The sequence below is a fragment of the Octopus sinensis genome, unplaced genomic scaffold (genome assembly GCF_006345805.1).
Source record: "Octopus sinensis unplaced genomic scaffold, ASM634580v1 Contig16035, whole genome shotgun sequence".
Taxonomy (NCBI): Eukaryota; Metazoa; Mollusca; class Cephalopoda; order Octopoda; family Octopodidae; genus Octopus; species Octopus sinensis.
The window spans coordinates 1-17,240 of NW_021834093.1; the positions used below are offsets into that span (position 1 = coordinate 1).

At 90.9% G+C, this 17,240-nt stretch overlaps 2 protein-coding genes across 2 annotated transcripts; both read right to left on the reverse strand.

Moving 5' to 3' along the window:
* Window positions 1–2,392: 2,392 nt before the first annotated feature.
* On the reverse strand, window positions 2,393–9,552 carry LOC118761650 (uncharacterized proline-rich protein-like; the record flags this gene model as incomplete). Its single annotated transcript, XM_036499751.1, has 2 exons — window positions 2,393–2,478; window positions 9,499–9,552. Coding segments are annotated over 2 exons (140 nt in total), but the record flags the coding sequence as incomplete, so codon positions are not given.
* A 2,503-nt stretch (window positions 9,553–12,055) lies between these two features.
* Window positions 12,056–17,213, reverse strand: LOC118761651 (translation initiation factor IF-2-like; the record flags this gene model as incomplete). Its single annotated transcript, XM_036499752.1, has 2 exons — window positions 12,056–12,106; window positions 17,046–17,213. Coding segments are annotated over 2 exons (219 nt in total), but the record flags the coding sequence as incomplete, so codon positions are not given.
* Between the last annotated feature and the right edge of the window lie 27 nt (window positions 17,214–17,240).

Below are 17,240 nucleotides of genomic sequence, written 5' to 3' on the forward strand. Positions count from 1 at the left end.
GCGCGAGGCCGCGCGGGGAGCGCGGCAGAAGCGCGGGAGCCCGCGCGCGCCGCCGCGGGGCCGCCCGCCAGCGGGGGCGGAGGTGGGTGGGCGCGCCGGTCGGCGACGCGGCGGCGGGGGCCGGAGCAGGGCGCGAGGCCGCGGGGGGACGCGCGGCAGATAGCGGCGGAGCCCGGCGCGGGCCTCCGCCGGGGGGGCGCCCGCCAGCGGGGGGCTGGAGGGTGGGGGCGCGCGCCGTCGGCGCGACCGGCGCGGGGGGGCCGGAGCAGGGCGCGAGGCCGCGCGGTGAGCGCGGCAGAGAGCAGCGGGAGCCCGGCGCGGCCCCGCCGGGGGCCGCCCGCCAGCGGGGGCGGAGGGGGGGGGCGCGCGCCGGGCGGCGACGCGGCCGGCGGGGGGGGCCGGAGCAGGGCGCGAGGCCGCGCGGGGAGCGCGGCAGAGAGCGGCGGGAGCCCGCGCGGGCCGCCGCCGGGGCCGCCCGCCAGCGGGGGCGAGGGGGGGGGGCGCGCGCCGGGCGGCGACTCGGCGGCGGGGGGGTCCGGAGCGGGCGCGAGGCCGCGCGGGGAGCGCGGCAGAGAGCGCGGGAGCCCGGCGGGGCCGCCGCCGGGCCGCCCGCCAGCGGGGGCGGAGGGGGGGGCGCGGCGCGCCCCGGGCGACGCGGCCGGCGGGGGGCCGGAGCAGGGCGCGAGGCCGCGCGGGGAGCGCGCAGAGGCGACGGAGGCCCGCCGCGGGGCCGCCGCCGGGGCCGCCCGCCAGCGGGGGCGGAGGGGGGGGTGCGCGCGCCGGGCGGCGACGCGGCCGGCGGGGGGGGCCGGAGCAGGGCGCGAGGCCGCGCGGGGAGCGCGCGGATAGCGGCGGGAGCCCGGCGCGGCCGCCGCCGGGGGCGGCCCGCCAGCGGGGCGGAGGGGGGGGCGCGCGCCGCCGGCGGCGACGCTGCCGGCGGGGGGGCCGGAGCAGGGCGCGATGCCGCGCGGGGAGCTCGCGCAGAGAGCGGCTGGAGCCCGGCGCGGCCGCCGCCGCCGGGCCGCCCGCCAGCGGGGGCGGAGGGGGGGGGCGCGCGCCGGGCGGCGACGCGCGGCCGGCGGGGGGCCGGAGCAGGGCGCGAGGCCGCGCGGGAGCGCGGCAGAGAGCGGCGGGGCCCGGCGCGGCCGCCGCCGGGGGCCGCCCGCCAGCGGGGGGGAGGGGGGGGGGCGCGCGCCGTGCGGCGACGCGGCCGGCGGGGGGGCCGGAGCAGGGCGCGAGGCCGCTGGGAGCGCGGCAGAGAGCGGCGGGAGCCCGGCGCGGGCCGCCGCCGGGGCCGCCCGCCAGCGGGGGCTGAGGGGGGGGCGCGCGCCGGGCGGCGACGCGGCCGGCGGGGGGGGCCGGAGCAGGGCCGCGAGCCCGCGCGGGGAGCGCGGCCAGAGAGGCGGGCGGGAGCCCGGCGCGGGCTCCGCCGGTGGCCGCCCGCCAGCGGGGCGGAGGGGGGGGCGCGCGCCGGGCGGCGACGCGCTCCGGCGGGGGGCCGGAGCAGGCGCGAGGCCGCGGGGAGCGCGGCAGAGAGCGCGGGAGCCTGCGCGCCGCCGCCGGGGCCGCCCCCCCAGCGGGGGCGGAGGGGGGGGGCCCGCGCGCGACGGGCGGCGACGCGGCCGGCGGGGGGGCCGGAGCAGGCGCGAGGCCGCGCGGGGCGCGCGGCAAGAGCGGCGGGAGCCCGGCGCGGGCCGCCGCCGGGGCCGCCCGCCAGCGGGGGCGGAGGGGGGGGGCGCGCGCCGGGCGGCGACGCGGCCGGCGGGGGGGCCGGAGCAGGGCGCGAGGCCGCGGGGAGCGCGGCAGAGAGCGGCGGGAGCCCGGCGCGGGCCGCCGCCGGGGCCGCCCGCCAGCGGGTGCGGAGGGGGGGGGCGCGCGCCGGGCGCTCTCGACGCGGCCGGCGGGGGGGCCGGAGCAGGGCGCGGCCGCTGGAGCGCGGCAGAGAGCGCGGACCCGCGCCCGCGCGGCCGCCGCCGGGGCCGCCCGCCAGCGGGGGCGGAGGGGGGGGGGCGCGCGCCGGGCGGCGACGCGGCCGGCCGGGGGGGGGGGCCGGAGCAGGGCGCGAGGCCGCGCGGGGAGCGCGGCAGAGAGCAGCGGGACCCGCGCGCGCCGCCCGCCGCCGGGGGCCGCCGCCAGCGGGGCGGAGGGGGGGGGCGCGCGCCGGCGGCGAGCGACGCGGCGGCGGGGGGCCTGAGCAGGGCGCGAGGCCGCGCGGGGAGCGCGGCAGAAGCGGCGGGAGCCCGGCGCGGGCCGCCGCCGGGGCCGCCCGCCAGCGGGGGGCGGAGGGGGGGGGCGCTCGCCGGGCGGCGACGCGCCGGCTGGGGGGGCCGGAAGGGGCGCGAGGCCGCGCGGGGAGCGCGGCAGAGAGCGGCGGGAGGAGCCCGGCGCGGGCCGCCGCTGGGCCGCCCGCCAGCGGGGGGCAGGGGGCGCGCGCCGGCGGCGACGCGGCCGGCGGGGGGCCGGAGCAGGGGGCGGAGGCGCGCGGGGAGCGCGGCAGAGAGGCGGCGGAGGAGCCCGGCGCGGGCCGCCGCCGGGGCCGCCCGCCAGCGGGGGGGAGGGGTGGTCGCGCGCGCCGGGCGGCGACGCGGCCGGCGGGGGGGCCGGAGCAGGGCGCGCGAGGCCGCGCGGGAGCCGGCAGAGACGCGGCGGGAGCCCGGCGCGGGCCGCCGCCTGGGGGCAGCCCGCCAGGGGGGCGGAGGGGGGGGGCGCGCCGGGCGGCGACGCGGCCGGCGGGGGGGCCGGAGCAGGCGCGAGGCCGCGCGGGGAGCGCGGCAGAGAGCGGCGGGAGCCCGGCGGGGCCGCCGCCGGGGCAGCCGCCCAGCGGGGGCGGAGGGGGGGGGCGCGCGCCGGGCGGCGACGCGGCCGCGGGGGGGCCGGAGCAGGGCCGAGGACGCGCGGGGAGCGCGGCAGAGAGCGGCTGGAGCCCGGCGCGGGCCGCCGCCGGGGCCGCCCGCCAGCGGGGCGGAGGGGGGGGGCGCGCGCCGGCGGCTACGCGGCCGGCGGGGGGGCCGGAGCAGGGCGCGAGGCCGCGCGTGGAGCGCGGCAGAGAGCGGCGGAGCCCGGCGCGGGGCCGCCGCCGGGGCCGCCCGCCAGCGGGGGGCCGGGGGGGGGGCGCGCGCCGGCGGCGACGCGGCCGGCTGGGGGGCCGGAGCAGGGGCTCGAGGCCGCGCGGGGAGGGCGGCAGAGAGCGGCGGGAGCCCGGCTCGGGCCGCCGCCGGTCCGCCCGCCAGCGGGGGCGGGTGGGGGGCGCGGCGCCGCGGCGACGCGCCGGCGGGGGGGCCGGAGCAGGGCGCGATGCCGCTCGGGGAGCTCGGCAGAGAGCGGCGGGAGCCCGGCGCGGGCCGCGGCGCCGGGGGCGCCCGCCAGCGGGGGCGGAGGGGGTGGGCGCGCGCCCGGGCGGCGACGCGGCCGGCGGGGGGCCGGAGCAGGGCTCGAGGCGCTCGGGGAAGCGCGGCAGAGAGCGCGGCGGGAGCCCGGCGCGGGCCGCCTCCGGGGCAGCCCGCCAGCGGGGGGGGGGAGGGGGGGGCGCGCGCGCCTGGCGGCGACGCGGCCGGCGGGGGGGCCGAGCAGGGCGCGAGGCCGCGCGGGAGCGCGGCAGAGAGCGGCGGGAGCCCGGCGCGGGGCCGCCGCCGGGGCCGCCCGCCAGCGGGGGCGGAGGGGGGGTGCGCGCGCCGGGCGGCGACGCGCCGGCGGGGGGGGGCCGGAGCAGGGCGCGAGGCCTCGCGGGGAGCCGCGGCAGATAGCGGGCGGGAGCCCGGCTCGGGCGCCGCCGCCGGGGGCGCCCGCCAGCGGGGGCGGAGGGTGGGGGCGCGCGCCGGGCGGCGACGCGGCCGGCGGGGGGGCCGGAGCAGGGCGCGAGGCCGCGCGGGGAGCGCAGAGAGCGCGGGAGGCCGGCGCGGGCCGCCGCCGGGGCAGCCCGCCAGCGGGGGCGGAGGGGGGGGGCGCGCGCCGGGCGCGACGCTGCCGCGGGGGGGCCGGAGCAGGGCTCGATGCCGCGCGGGGAGCGCGGCAGAGAGCGGCGGGAGCCCGGCGCGGGCCTCCGCCGGGGGCAGCCCGCCAGCGGGGCGGAGGGGGGGGGCGCGCCCGGGCGGCGACGCGGCCGGCGGGGGGGCCGGAGCAGGTCGCGAGGCGCGGGGAGCGCGCGGCGAGAGCGGCGGGAGCCCGGGCGCGGGCCGCCGCCGGGGCCGCCCGCCAGCGGGGCGGAGGGGGGTGCGCGCGCCGGGCGGCGACGCGGCCGGCGGGGGGGCCGGAGCAGGGCGCGAGGCCGCGCGGGGAGCGCGCAGAGGCGGCGGGAGCCCTGCGCGGGCCGCCGCCGGGGCCCGCCCGCCAGCGGGGCGGAGGGTGGGCGCGCGCCGTGGCGGCGACGCGGCCGGCGGGGTGGCCGTGAGCAGGGCTCGAGGCCGCGCGGGGAGCGCGGCATAGAGGCGGGAGCCCGGGCTCGTGCTCCCCGGGCCGCCGCCCAGCGGGGGGGCGGGCCGGGGGGGGAGGGGGGGGGGGGCGGCGCCGCGCCGGGCGGCGACGCGGCCGGCGGGGGGCCTGAGCGGCGCGAGGCCGCGCGGGGAGCGCGGCAGAGAGCGCGGGAGCCCGGCTCGGGCCGCCGCCGGGGCCGCCCGCCAGCGGGGGCGGGGGGGGGGGGCGCGCGCCGGGCGGCGACGCGGCCGGCGGGGGGGCCGGAGCAGGGCGCGAGGCCGCGCGGGGGAGCGCGGCAGAGAGCGGCGGGAGCCCGCGGGCCGCGCCGGGGCCAGCCCGCCAGCGGGGGGCGGAGGGGGGGGCGCGCGCCGGGCGGCGACGCGGCCGGCGGGGGGCCGTAGCAGGGCGCGAGACGCGCGGTCGAGGGAGGCGGCAGAAGCGGCTGGACCCGGCGCGGGCCGCCGCCGGGGGGCAGCCCGCCAGCGGGGGGGGGAGGGGGGTGGGCGCGCGCCGGGCGGCGACTCTGGCCGGCGGGGGGGCCGGAGCAGGGCGCGAGGCCGCGCGGGAGAGCGCGGCAGAGAGCGGCTGGAGCCCGGCGCGGGCCGCCGCCGGGGCCGCCCGCCAGCGGGGGGGCGGAGGGGGGGGCGCCGCGCCGGGCGGCGACGCGGCCGGCGGGGGGGCCCGGAGCAGGCCCGAGGCCGCGCGGGAGCGCGGCAGAGAGCGGGCGGGAGGGCCCGGGCGCGGGCCGCCGCCGGGGCCGCCCGCCAGCGGGGGCGGGAGGGGGGGGCGCGCGCCGGGCGGCGACGCGGCCGGCGGTGGGGGCCGGAGCAGGGCGCGAGGCCGCGCGGGGGAAGCGCGGCAGAGAGCGGCGTGAGCCCGGCGCGGGCCGCCGCCGGGGGCCGCCCGCCAGCGGGGGCGGGGGGGGGGGCGCGCGCGCCGGGCGGCGACGCGGCCGGCGGGGGGGGCCGGAGCAGGGCTCGAGGCCGCGCGGGAGCGCGGCAGAGAGCGGCGGGAGCCCGGCGCGGGCCGCCGCCGTGGGCGCCCGCCAGCGGGGGTGCGGAGGGTGGGGGGCGCCGCGCCCGGGCGGCGACGCCGGCCGGCGGGGGGGGCCGGACAGGGGCGCGAGGCCGCGCTGGGAGCGCGGCAGAGAGCGGCGGGAGCCCGGCGCGGGCCGCCACCTGGGCCCCCGCCAGCGGGGGGGGGAGGTTGGGGCCGCGCGCCGGGCGGCGACGCGGCCGGCGGGGTGGCCGGAGCAGGGCGCGAGGCCGCGCGGGGAGCGCGGCAGAGAGCGCTGCGGAGCCGGCGCGGGCCGCCGCCGGGGGGCCCGCCAGCGGGGGCGAGGAGGGGGGGCGCGCGCCGGGCGGCTACTCGGCCGGCGGGGGGGGCCGGAGCGGGCGCGAGGGCCTCGCGGGGAGCGCGGCATAGAGCGGCGGGAGACCCGGCGCGGCCGCCGCCGGGGCAGCCCGCCATCGGGGGCGGAGGGGGGGGGCTCGCTGCCGGGCGGCGACGCGGCTGCGGGGGGGGTGGCCGGAGCAGGGCGCGAGGCCGCGGGGAGCGCGGCAGAGAGCGCGGGAGCCCGGCGCGGGCCGCCGCCGGGGCCGCCCGCCAGCGGGGGCGGGAAGGGTGGGGCGCCGCGCCCGGTCGGCGACGCGGCCGGCGGGGGGGGCCTGGAGCGGGGGCCGAGGACGCGCGGGGGAGCGCTGCAAGAGAGCGGCGGGAGCCCGGCGCGGCCGCCGCCGGGGGCGCCCCCCGCCAGCGGGCGGGAGGGGGGGTTGCGCGCGCCGGGCGGCGACGCGGCCGGCTGGGGTCCGGAGCAGGGGCTCGGAGGACGCGCGGGAGCGCGTCAGAGAGCGGCGGGAGCCCGGCGCCGGGCCGCCTGGGGCCGCCCGCCGCGGGGGGCGGAGAGGGGGGGGCGCGCCTCCGGGCGGCGACGCGGCCGGCGGGGGGGTTCCGGAGCAGGGCGCGGGACTCGCGGGGACCGCGGCAGATAGCGGCGGGCGCCCGGCGCGGGCCGCCCCGGGGCCGCCCGCAGCGGGGGGGCGGGGGGGGGGAGGGGGGGGCGCGCCCGGGTGCGACGGCTCGGCCGGCGGGGGGGCCGGGCGGACAGGGCCGCGAGGCCGCGCGGGTAGCGCGGCAGAGAGCGGCGGGAGCCCGGCGCGGGCCGCCGCCGGGCGCCCGCCAGCGGGGGCGGAGGGGGGGCGCGCGCCTGGCGGCGACGCGGCCGTCGGGGGCCTGAGCAGGGCGCGAGCCGCCGGGGAGCGCGGCAGAGAGCGCGGGAGCCCGGCCGCGGGAGCCGCCGCCGGGGCCGCCCGCCAGCGGGGGCGGGAGGGGGGGGCTCGCGCCGGGCGGCGACGCGGCCTGCGGGGGGGCCGGAGCAGGGCGCGAGGCCGCGCGGGAGCGCGGCATAGAGCGGCGCTGGAGCCCGGCGCTGGCCCGCCGCGGGCAGCCGCCAGCGGGGGCGGGGGGGGGGGCGCGCGCCGGGCGGCTACGCGGCGGCGGGGGTCCGGAGCAGGGCGCAGGCCGCGCGGGGAGCGCGGCAGAGCGAGCGCGGGAGCCCGGCGCGGGCCGCCGCCGGGGCCGCCCGCCAGCGGGGGCGAGGGGGGGCGCGCGCGCCTGGCGGCGACGCGGCCGGCGGGGGGCCGGAGCAGGCTCGAGGCCGCGCGGGGGAGCGCGGCAGAGAGCGGCGGGAGCCCGGCGCCGGGCCGCCGCCGGGGCCGCCCGCCAGCGGGGGCGGAGGGGGGGGGGCGCGCGCCGGCGGCGACGCGCCGGCGGGGGGGGGCCGGAGGCAGGGCGCGAGGCCCGCGCGCGGGGAGCGCGGCAGAGGCGGCTGGAGAGCCCGGCTCGGCCCCGCCGGGCAGCCCGCCAGCGGGGGGCGGGAGGGGGGGGCGCGCGCCGGGCGGCGACGCGGCCGGCGGGGGGGCCCGAGCAGGGCGCGAGGCCGCGCGGGGGAGCGCTGCAGAGCGGCGGGAGCCCGGCGCGGGCCGCCGCCGGGGCCGCCCGCCAGCGGGGGGGGCGGGGGGGGGTGCGCGCGCGCGGCGGCGACGCGGCCGGCGGGGGGGCCCGGAGCAGGGCGCGAGGCCGCGCGGGGAGCGCGGCAGAGAGCTGCGGAGCCCGGCGCGGCCGCCGCCGCCGGGGCCGCCCGCCAGCGGGGGCGGGAGGGGGGGGCGCGCGCCGGCGCGACGCGCGGCCGGCGGGGGGGCCGGAGCAGGGCGCGAGGCCGCGCGGGGAGCGCGGCAGAGAGCGCGGGAGGAGCCCGGCGCGGGCCGCCGCCGGGGCCGCCGCCCGCCAGCGGGGGGCGGAGGGGGGGGGCGCGCGCCGGGCGGCGACTCGGCCGGCGGGGGGGGGCCGGAGCAGGGCGCGGAGGCCGCGCGGGGAGCGCGGCAGAGAGCGGCGGGAGCCCGGCGCGGGCCGCCGCCGGGGCAGCCCCCCAGCGGGGGCGGAGGGGGGGGCGCGCGCCGGGCGCGACGCGGCCGGCGGGGGGGCCGGAGCAGGGCGCGAGGCCGCGCGGGGAGCGCGGCAGAGAGCGGCGGGAGCCCGCGCGGGCCGCCGCCCCGGGGGCCGCCCGCCAGCGGGGGCGGAGGGGGGGGGCGCGCGCCGGCGGCGACGCGCCGGCGGGGGGGGCCGGAGCAGGGCGCGAGGCCGCGCGGGGAGCGCGGCAGAGAGCGCGGGAGGAGCCCGCTCGCGCCGCCGCCGCCGGGGCCGCCCGCCAGCGGGGGCGGAGGGGGGGGGCGCGCGCCGGCGGCGACGCGGCCGGCGGGGGGGCCGGAGCAGGGCGCGAGGCCGCGCGGGGAGCGCGGCAGAGAGCGGCGGGAGCCCGGCGCGGGCCGCCGCCGGGGCCGCCCGCCAGCGGGGGCGGGGGGGGGGGCGCGCGCCGGCGCGGCGACGCCGGCGGGGGGGGGCCGGAGCAGGGCGCGAGCCGCGCGGGGAGCGCGGCAGAGAGCGGCGGGCCCGGCGCGCGCGCCGCCGGGGCCGCCCGCCAGCGGGGGCGGAGGGGGGGGGCGCGCGCCGGGCGGCGACGCGGCCGGCGGGGGGCCGGAGCAGGGCGCGAGGCCGCGCGGGGAGCGCGGCAGAGAGCGGCGGGAGCCGGCGCGGGGCCGCCGCCGGGGCCGCCCGCCAGCGGGGGCGGAGGGGGGGGGCGCGCGCCGGGCGGCGACGCGGCCGGCGGCGGGGGGGCCGGAGCAGGGCGCGAGGCCGCGCGGGGAGCGCGGCAGAGAGCGGCGGGAGCCCGGCGCGGGCCGCCGCCGGGGCCGCCCGCCAGCGGGGGCGGAGGGGGGGGGCGCGCGCCGGGCGGCGACGCGCGGCCGGCGGGGGGGCCGGAGCAGGGCGCGAGGCCGCGCGGGAGCGCGGCAGAGAGCGGCGGGAGCCCGGCGCGGGCCGCCGCCGGGGGCCGCCCGCCAGCGGGGGCGGAGGGGGGGGGCGCGCGCCGGGCGCGCGACGCGGCCGGCGGGGGGGCCGGAGCAGGGCGCGAGGCCGCGGGGAGCGCGGCAGAGAGCGGCGGGAGCCCGGCGCGCGCGCCGCCGGGGGCCGCCCGCCAGCGGGGGGGGGCGGAGGGGGGGGCGCGCGCCGGGCGGCGACGCGGCCGGCGGGGGGGCCGGAGCAGGCGCGAGCCGCGCGGGGAGCGCGGCAAGAGCGAGGCGGGCGGGAGGCGCCGGCGCGGGCCGCCGCCGGGGCCGCCCGCCAGCGGGGCGGAGGGGGGGGGCGCGCGCCGGGCGGCGACGCGGCCGGCGGGGGGGGCCGGAGCAGGGCGCGAGGCCGCGCGGGGAGCGCGGCAGAGAGCGGCGGGGCGGCCGCGCGGGCCGCCGCCGGGGCCGCCCGCCAGCGGGGGCGGAGGGGGGGGGCGCGCGCCGGGCGGCGACGCGGCCGGCGGGGGGCCCGGAGCAGGGCGCGAGGCCGCGCGGAGCGCGGCAAGAGCGGCGGGAGCCCGGCGCGGGCCGCCGCCGGGGCCGCCCGCCAGCGGGGGCGGAGGGGGGGGGGCGCGCGCGGGCGGCGACGCGGCCGGCGGGGGGGGCCGGAGCAGGGCGCGAGGCCGCGCGGGAGCGCGGCAGAGAGGCGGCGGACCCGGCGCGGGCCCGCCGCCGGGCCGCCCGCCAGCGGGGGCGGAGGGGGGGGCGGCCGCGCGCCGGGCGGACGCGGCCGGCGGGGGGGGGCGGAGCAGGGCGCGAGGCCGCGCGGGGGAGCGCGGCAGAGAGCGGCGGGAGCCCGGCGCGGGCCGCCGCCCGGGGCCCCCCAGCGGGGGCGGAGGGGGGGGCGCGCGCCGGGCGGCGCGGCCGGCGGGGGGGCCGGAGCAGGGCGCGAGGCCGCGCGGGAAGCGCGGCAGAGAGCGGCGGGAGCCCGCGCGGGCCGCCGCCGCCCGGGCCGCCCGCCAGCGGGGCTGGAGGGGGGGGCGCGCGCCGGGCGGCGACGCGGCCGGCGGGGGGGCCGGAGCAGGCGCGAGGCCGCGCGGGGAGCGCGGCAGAGAGCGGCGAGGAGCCCGGCCGCGCGCCGCCGCCTGGGCCGCCCGCCAGCGGGGCGGAGGGGGGGGGCGCGCGCCGGGCGCGACGCGGCCGGCGGGGGGGCCGGAGCAGGGCGCGAGGCCGCGCGGGGAGCGCGGCAGAGAGCGGCGGAGCCGGCGCGGCCGCCGCCGGGGCCGCCCGCCAGCGGGGCGGAGGGGGGGGGCGCGCGCGCCGGTCGGCGACGCGGCCGGCGGGGGGGCCGGAGCAGGGCGCGAGGCCGCGCGGGGAGCGCGGCAGAGAGCGCGGCGGAGCCCGGCGCGGGCCGCCGCCGGGCCGCCCCGCCAGCGGGGCGGAGGGGGGGGCGCGCGCGGCTCGCGCCGGCGGCGACGCTGCCGGCGGGGGCCGGAGCAGGGCGCGAGGCCGCGCGGGGAGCGCGGCAGAGAGCGGCGGGAGCCCGGCGCGGGCCGCCGCCGGGGCCGCCCGCCAGCGGGGGCGGAGGGGGGGGCGCGCGCCGGCGCGGCGACGCTGCCGGCGGGGGGGGCCGGAGCAGGGCGCGAGGCCGCGCGGGGAGCGCGGCAGAGAGCGGCGGGAGCCCGGCGCGGGCCGCCGCCGGGGCCGCCCGCCAGCGGGGGCGGAGGGGGGGGCGCGCGCCGGGCGGCGACGCGGCGGCGGGGGGCCGGAGCAGGGCGCGAGGCCTCGCGGGGAGCGCGGCAGAGAGCGGCGGAGCCCGGCGCGGCCGCGCCGGGGCCGCCCGCCAGCGGGGCGGAGGGGGGGCGCGCGCCGGGCGGCGACGCGGCCGGCGGGGGGGCCGGGCAGGGGCGCGAGGCCGCGGGGGAGCGCGGCAGAGAGCGGCGGGAGCCCGGCGCGGGCCGCCGCCGGGGCCGCCCGCCAGCGGGGGCGGAGGGGGGGGGCGCGCGCCTGGCGGCGACGCGCCGCGCCGGCGGGGGGCCGGAGCAGGGCGCGAGGCCGCGCGGGAGCGCGGCAGAGAGCGGCGGGAGCCCGGCGCGGCCGCCGCCGGGGGCCGCCCGCCAGCGGGGGCGGAGGGGGGGGGCGCGCGCCGGCGGCGACGCGGCCGGCGGGGGGGCCGGAGCAGGGCGCGAGCCCGCGCGGGGAGCGCGCAGAGAGCGGGCGGCGCGCCCGGCGCGGCCCCGCCGCCGGGGCCGCCCGCCAGCGGGGGCGGAGGGGGGGGCGCGCGCCGGGCGGCGACGCGGCCGGCGGGGGGGCCGGAGCAGGGCTCGAGGCCGCGCGGGGGAGCGCGGCAGAGAGCGGCGGGAGCCCGCGCGCGGCCGCCGCCGGGGCCGCCCCCCCCAGCGGGGGCGGAGGGGGGGGTGGCGCGCCGGGCGGCGACGCGGCCGGCGGGGGGCCGGAGCAGGGCGCGAGGCCGCGGTAGCGCGCAGAGAGCAGCGGGAGCCCGGCGCGGGCCGCCGCCGGGCCGCCCGCCAGCGGGGGCGGAGGGGGGGGGGGCGCGCGCCCGGGCGGCGACGCGGCCGGCGGGGGGCCGGAGCAGGGCGCGAGGCCGCGCGGGGACGCGGCAGAGAGCGGCGGGAGCCCGGCGCGGGCCGCCGCCGGGGCGCCCGCCAGCGGGGGCGGAGGGGGGGGCGCGCGCCGGGCGCGGCGGCGGCGGCCGGCGGGGGGGCCGGAGCAGGGCGCGAGGCCGCGCGGGAGCGCGGCAGAGAGCGGCGGGAGCCCGGCGCGGGCCGCCGCCGGGGCCGCCCGCCAGCGGGGCGGAGGGGGGGGGCGCGCGCCGGGCGGCGCCGCGGCCGGCGGGGGGGCCGGAGCAGGGCGCGAGGCCGCGCGGGGAGCGCGGCAGAGAGCGGCGGGAGCCCGGCGCGGGCCGCCGCCGGGGCCGCCCGCCAGCGGGGGCGGAGGGGGGGGGCGCGCGCCGGGCGGCGACGCGGCCGGCGGGGGGGCCGGAGCAGGCGCGAGGCCGCGGCGGGGAGCGCGGCAGAGAGCGGCGTGAGCCGGCGCGGCCGCCGCCGGGGCCGCCCGCCAGCGGGGGCGGGAGGGGGGGCGCGCGCCGGGCGGCGACGCGGCCGGCGGGGGGGGGGGGCCGGAGCAGGGCGCGAGGCCTCGCGGGGGACGCGGCAGAGAGCGGGCGGGAGCCCGGCGCGGGCCGCCGCCGGGGCCGCCCGCCAGCGGGGCGGAGGGGGGGGCGCGCGCCGGGCGGCGACGCGGCCGGCGGGGGGGCCCGGAGCAGGGCGCGAGGCCGCGCGGGAGCGCGGCAGAGAGCGGCGGGAGCCCGGCGCGGGCCGCCGCCGGGGCCGCCCGCCAGCGGGGGCGGAGGGGGGGGGCGCGCGCCGCGGCGACGACGCGGCCGCGGGGGGGGCCGGAGCAGGGGCGCGAGCCGCGCGGGAGCGCGGCAGAGAGCGGCGGGAGCCCGGCGCGGGCCGCCGCCGGGCCGCCCGCCAGCGGGGGCGGAGGGGGGGGGCGCGCGCCGGGCGGCGACGCGGCCGGCGGGGGGGCCGGAGGGGCAGCGGCGCGAGCCGCTCGGGAGCTCGGCGCGGCAGAGAGCGGCGGGAGCCCGGCTCGGGCCGCCGCCGGGGCCGCCCGCCAGCGGGGGGCGGAGGGGGGGGGGCGCGCGCCGGGCGGCGACGCGGCCGGCGGGGGGGGGCCGGAGCAGGGCGCGAGCCGCGGGGGGAGCGCGGCAGAGAGCGGCGGGAGCCCGGCGCGGCGCCGCCGCCGGGGGCCGCCCGCCAGCGGGGGCGGAGGGGGGGGGCGCGCGCCGGGCGGCGACGCGGCCGGCGGGGGGGGCCGGAGCAGGGCGCGAGGCCGCGCGGGGAGCGCGGCAGAGAGCAGCGGGAGCCCGGCGCGGCCGCCGCCTGGGCCGCCCGCCAGCGGGGGGCGGAGGGGGGGGGCGCGCGCCGGGCGGCGACGCGGCGGCGGGGGGGCCGCCGGCAGGGCGCGAGGCCGCGCGGGGAGCGCGGCAGAGAGCGGCGGGAGCCCGCGCGGGCCGCCGCCGGGGCCGCCCGCCAGCGGGGGGGAGGGGGGGGGCGCGCCCGGCGGCGACGCGGCCGGCGGGGGGGCCGGAGCAGGGCGCGAGGCCGCGCGGGAGCGCGGCAGAGAGCGGCGGGAGCCCGGCTCGGGCCGCCGCCGCCGGGGCAGCCCGCCAGCGGGGGGCGAGGGGGGGGCGCGCGCCGGCGGCGACGCGGCCGGGGGGGGGCCGGAGCAGGGCGCGGAGGCCGCGGGGAGCGCGGCAGAGAGCGGCGGGAGCGGCGCGGGCCGCCGCCGGGGCCCGCCCGCCAGCGGGGCGGAGGGGGGGGGGGCGCGCGCCGGGCGGCGACGCGGCCGGCGGGGGGCCGGAGCAGGGCGCGAGGCCGCGCGGGGAGCGCGGCAGAGAGCGGCGGAGGGCCCGCGCGGGGCGCCGCCGGGGGGGGCCCGCCCGCCAGCGGGGGCGGAGGGGGGGGGGGCGCGCGCCGGGCGGCGGCGACGCGCCGGCGGGGGGGGCCGGAGCAGGGCGCGAGGCGCGCGGGGAGCGCGGCAGAGAGCGGCGGGAGCCCGGCGCGCGCCGCCGCCGGGGCCGCCCGCCAGCGGGGGGGGGGGGGCGGAGGGGGGGGCGCGCGCCGGGCGGGCGGCGACGCGGCCGGCGGGGGGCCGGAGCAGGGGCGCGAGGCCGCGGGGGGAGCGCGGCAGAGAGCGGCGGGAGCCCGGCGCGGCCCGCCGCCGGGCCGCCCGCCAGCGGGGGGGGCGGAGGGGGGCGCGCGCCGGGCGGCGACGCGGCCGGCGGGGGGCCGGAGCAGGGCGCGAGGCCGCGCGGGAGCGCGGCAGAGAGCGGCGGGAGCCCGGCGCGGCCGCCGCCGGGGCCGCCCGCCAGCGGGGGCGGGAGGGGGGGGGCGCGCGCCGGGCGGCGACGCGGCCGGCGGGGGGCCGGAGCAGGCGCGAGGCCGCGCGGGGAGCGCGGCAGAGAGCGGCGGGAGCCCGGCGCGGGCCGCCGCCGGGGGGCCGCCCGCCAGCGGGGGCGGAGGGGGGGGCGCGCGCCGGGCGGCGACGCGGCCGGCGGGGGGGGCCGGAGCAGGGCGCGAGGCCGCGCGGGGAGCGCGGCAGAGAGCACGGGAGCCCGGCGCGGGCCGCCGCCGGGGCCGCCCGCCAGCGGGGGGCGGAGGGGGGGGGCGCGCGCCGGGCGCGCACGCGCCGGCGGGGGGGCCGAGCAGGGCGCGAGGCCGCGCGGGGAGCGCGGCAGAGAGCGGCGGGAGCCCGGCGCGGCCGCCGCCGGGGCCGCCCGCCAGCGGGGCGGAGGGGGGGGCGCGCGCCCGCCGGCGCGACGCGGCCGGCGGGGGGGCCGGAGCAGGGCGCGAGGCCGCGCGGGGAGCGCGGCAGAGAGCGGCGGGAGCCCGGCGCGGCCGCCGCCGGGGCCGCCCGCCAGCGGGGGGGGGAGGGGGGGGGCGCGCGCCGGGCGGCGACGCGGCCGGCGGGGGGGCCGGAGCAGGCGCGAGGCCGCGCGGGGAGCGCGGCAGAGAGCGCGGGAGCCCGGCGCGGGCCGCCGCCGGGGCCGCCCGCCAGCGGGGGGGCGGAGGGGGGGGGCGCGCGCCGGGCGGCGACGCGGCCGGCGGGGGGGCCGGAGCAGGGCGCGAGGCCGCGCGGGGAGCGCGGCAGAGAGCGGCGGGAGCCCGGCGCGGGCCGCCGCCGGGGCGCCGCCCGCCAGCGGGGGCGGAGGGGGGGGGGGCGCGCCCGGGCGGCGACGCGGCCGGCGGGGGGGCCGGAGCAGGGCGCGAGGCCGCGCGGGAGCGCGGCAGAGACGGCGGGAGCCCGGCGCTGGCCGCCGCCGGGGGGCCGCCCGCCAGCGGGGGCGAGGGGGGGGGCGCGCGCCGGGCGGCGACGCGGCCGGCGGGGGGCCGGAGCAGGGCGCGAGGCCGCGCGGGAGCGCGGCAGAGAGCGGCGGGAGCCCGGCGCGGGCCGCCGCCGGGGCCGCCCGCCAGCGGGGGCGGGGGGGGGGGGGGGGCGCCGCCGGGCGGCGACCGCGGCCGGCGGGGGGGCCGGAGCAGGGCGCGAGGGCCGCGCGGGGAGCGCGGCAGAGAGCGGCGGGAGCCCGCGCGCCGCCGCCGCCGGGGGCCGCCCGCCAGCGGGGGGCGGAGGGGGGGGGCGCGCGCCGGGCGGCGACGCGGCCGGCGGGGGGGCCGGAGCAGGGCGCGAGGCCGCGCGGGGAGCGCGGCAGAGCGGCGGGAGCCCGGCGCGGGCCGCCGCCGGGCAGCCCGCCAGCGGGGGCGGAGGGGGGGGGCGCGCGCCGGGCGGGCGACGCGGCCGGCGGGGGGCCCGGAGCAGGGCGCGAGGCCGCGCGGGGAGCGCGGCAGAGCGGCGGGAGGCCCGGCGCGGGCCGCCGCCGGGGCGCCCGCCAGCGGGGGCGGAGGGGGGGGCGCGCGCCGGGCGGCGACGCGGCCGGGCGGGGGGGCCGGAGCAGGGCGCGAGGCGCGCGGGGAGCGCGGCAGAGAGCGGCGGGAGCCCGGCGCGGGCCGCCGCCGGGGCCGCCCGCCAGCGGGGGCGGAGGGGGGGGGGGCGGGCGCCTCCGGCGGCGACCTCCGGCGGGGGGCCGGAGCAGGCGCGAGGCCGCGCGGGAGCGCGGCAGAGAGCGGCGGGAGCCCGCGCGCGCCGCCGCCGGGGCCGCCCGCCAGCGGGGGCGGAGGGGGGGGGGCGCGCGCCGGGCGGCGACGCGGCCGGCGGGGGGGCCCGAGCAGGGCGCGAGGCCGCGCGGGGAGCGCGGCAGAGAGCGGCGGGAGCCCGGCGCGGGCCGCCGCCGGGGCCGCCCGCCCAGCGGGGGCGGCGGAGGGGGGGGGGCGCGCCGCCGGCGGCGACGCGGCCGGCGGGGGGGCCGGAGCAGGGCGCGAGAGGCCGCGCGTGGAGCGCGGCAGAGAGCGGCGGGAGCCCGGCGCGGGCCGCCGCCGGGGCCGCCCCAGCGGGGCGGGGGGGGGGGGGGGGCGCGCGCCGGGCGGCGACGCGGCCGGCGGGGGGGGCCGGAGCAGGCGCGAGGCCGCGCGGGGAGCGCGGCAGAGAGCGGCGGGAGCCGGCGCGGGCCGCCGCCGGGCCGCCCGCCAGCGGGGGCGGAGGGGGGGGGCGCGCGCCGGGCGGCGACGCGGCCGGCGGGGGGGGCCGGAGCAGGGCGCGAGGCCGCGCGGGGGCGCGGCAGAGAGCGGCGGGAGCCCGGCGCGGGCCGCCGCCGGGGCCGCCCGCCAGCGGGGCGGAGGGGGGGGCGCGCGCCGGCCGGCGGCGACGCGGCCGCGGGGGGGGGCCGGAGCAGGGCGCGCGAGGCCGCGGGGGAGCGCGGCAGAGAGCGGCGGGAGCCCGGCGCGGGCCGCCGCCGGGGCCGCCCGCCAGCGGGGGCGGAGGGGGGGGCGCGCGCGCCGGGCCGTCGACGCGGCCGGCGGGGGGGCCGGAGCAGGGCGCGAGGCCGCGCGGGGAGCGCGGCAGAGAGCGGCGGGAGCCCGGCGCGGGCCGCCGCCGGGGCCGCCCCCAGCGGGGGGCGGAGGGTGGGGCGCGCGCCGGGCGGCGACGCGGCCGGCGGGGGGGCCGGAGCAGGCCGCGGGGCCGCGCGGGGACGCGGCAGAGGCGGCGTGAGCCCGGCGCGGGCCGCCGCCGGGCCGCCCGCCAGCGGGGGGCGGAGGGGGGGGGCGCGCTCCGGGCGCGGCGGCGACGCGGCCGGCGGGGGGTCCGGAGCAGGGCGCGAGGCCGCTGGGAGCGCGGCAAGAGCGGCGGGAGGCCCGGCGCGGGCCGCCGCCGGGGCCGCCCGCCAGCGGGGGCGGAGGGGGGGGGCGCGCGCCGGGCGGCGACGCGGCCGGCGGGGGGGCCGGAGGGCAGGGGCGCGAGGCCGCGCGGGAGCGCGGCAGAGAGCGGCGGGAGCCCGGCGCGGTCCGCCGCCGGGCCGCCCCCAGCGGGGGCGGAGGGGGGGGGGGCCGCGCCGGCGGCGACTCGCCGGCGGGGGGCCGGAGCAGGGGCGCGGGATGCCGCGCGGGAAGCGCGGCAGAGAGCGGCGGGAGCCCGGCGCGGGCCGCGCCGGGGGGGGGGGTGCGGCCCCATCGGGGGCTGAGTGGGGGCGCGCGCCGTGGCGGCGACGCGGCCGGCGGGGGGCCGAGCAGGGCCGAGGCCTCGCGGGGAGCGCGGCAGAGAGCTCGGGACCCGGCGCGGGCCGCCGCCGGGGCAGCCCGCCAGCGGGGGCGGAGGGGGGGGGGCGCGCCGCGGGGCGCGCGCCGTCGGCGACGCGGCCGGGGGGGGCCGGACAGGGCGCGAGGCCGCGCGGTGAGCGCGGCAGAGAGCGGCGTGAGCCCGGCGCGGGCCGGCCGCCGCCGGGGCCGCCCGCCAGCTGGGGCGGAGGGGGGGGGGCGCCGCCGGGCGCGACGCGGCCGCGGGGGGCCGGAGCAGGGCGCGAGGCCGCGCGGGAGCGCGGCAGAGAGCGGCGGAGCCCGGCGCGGCCGC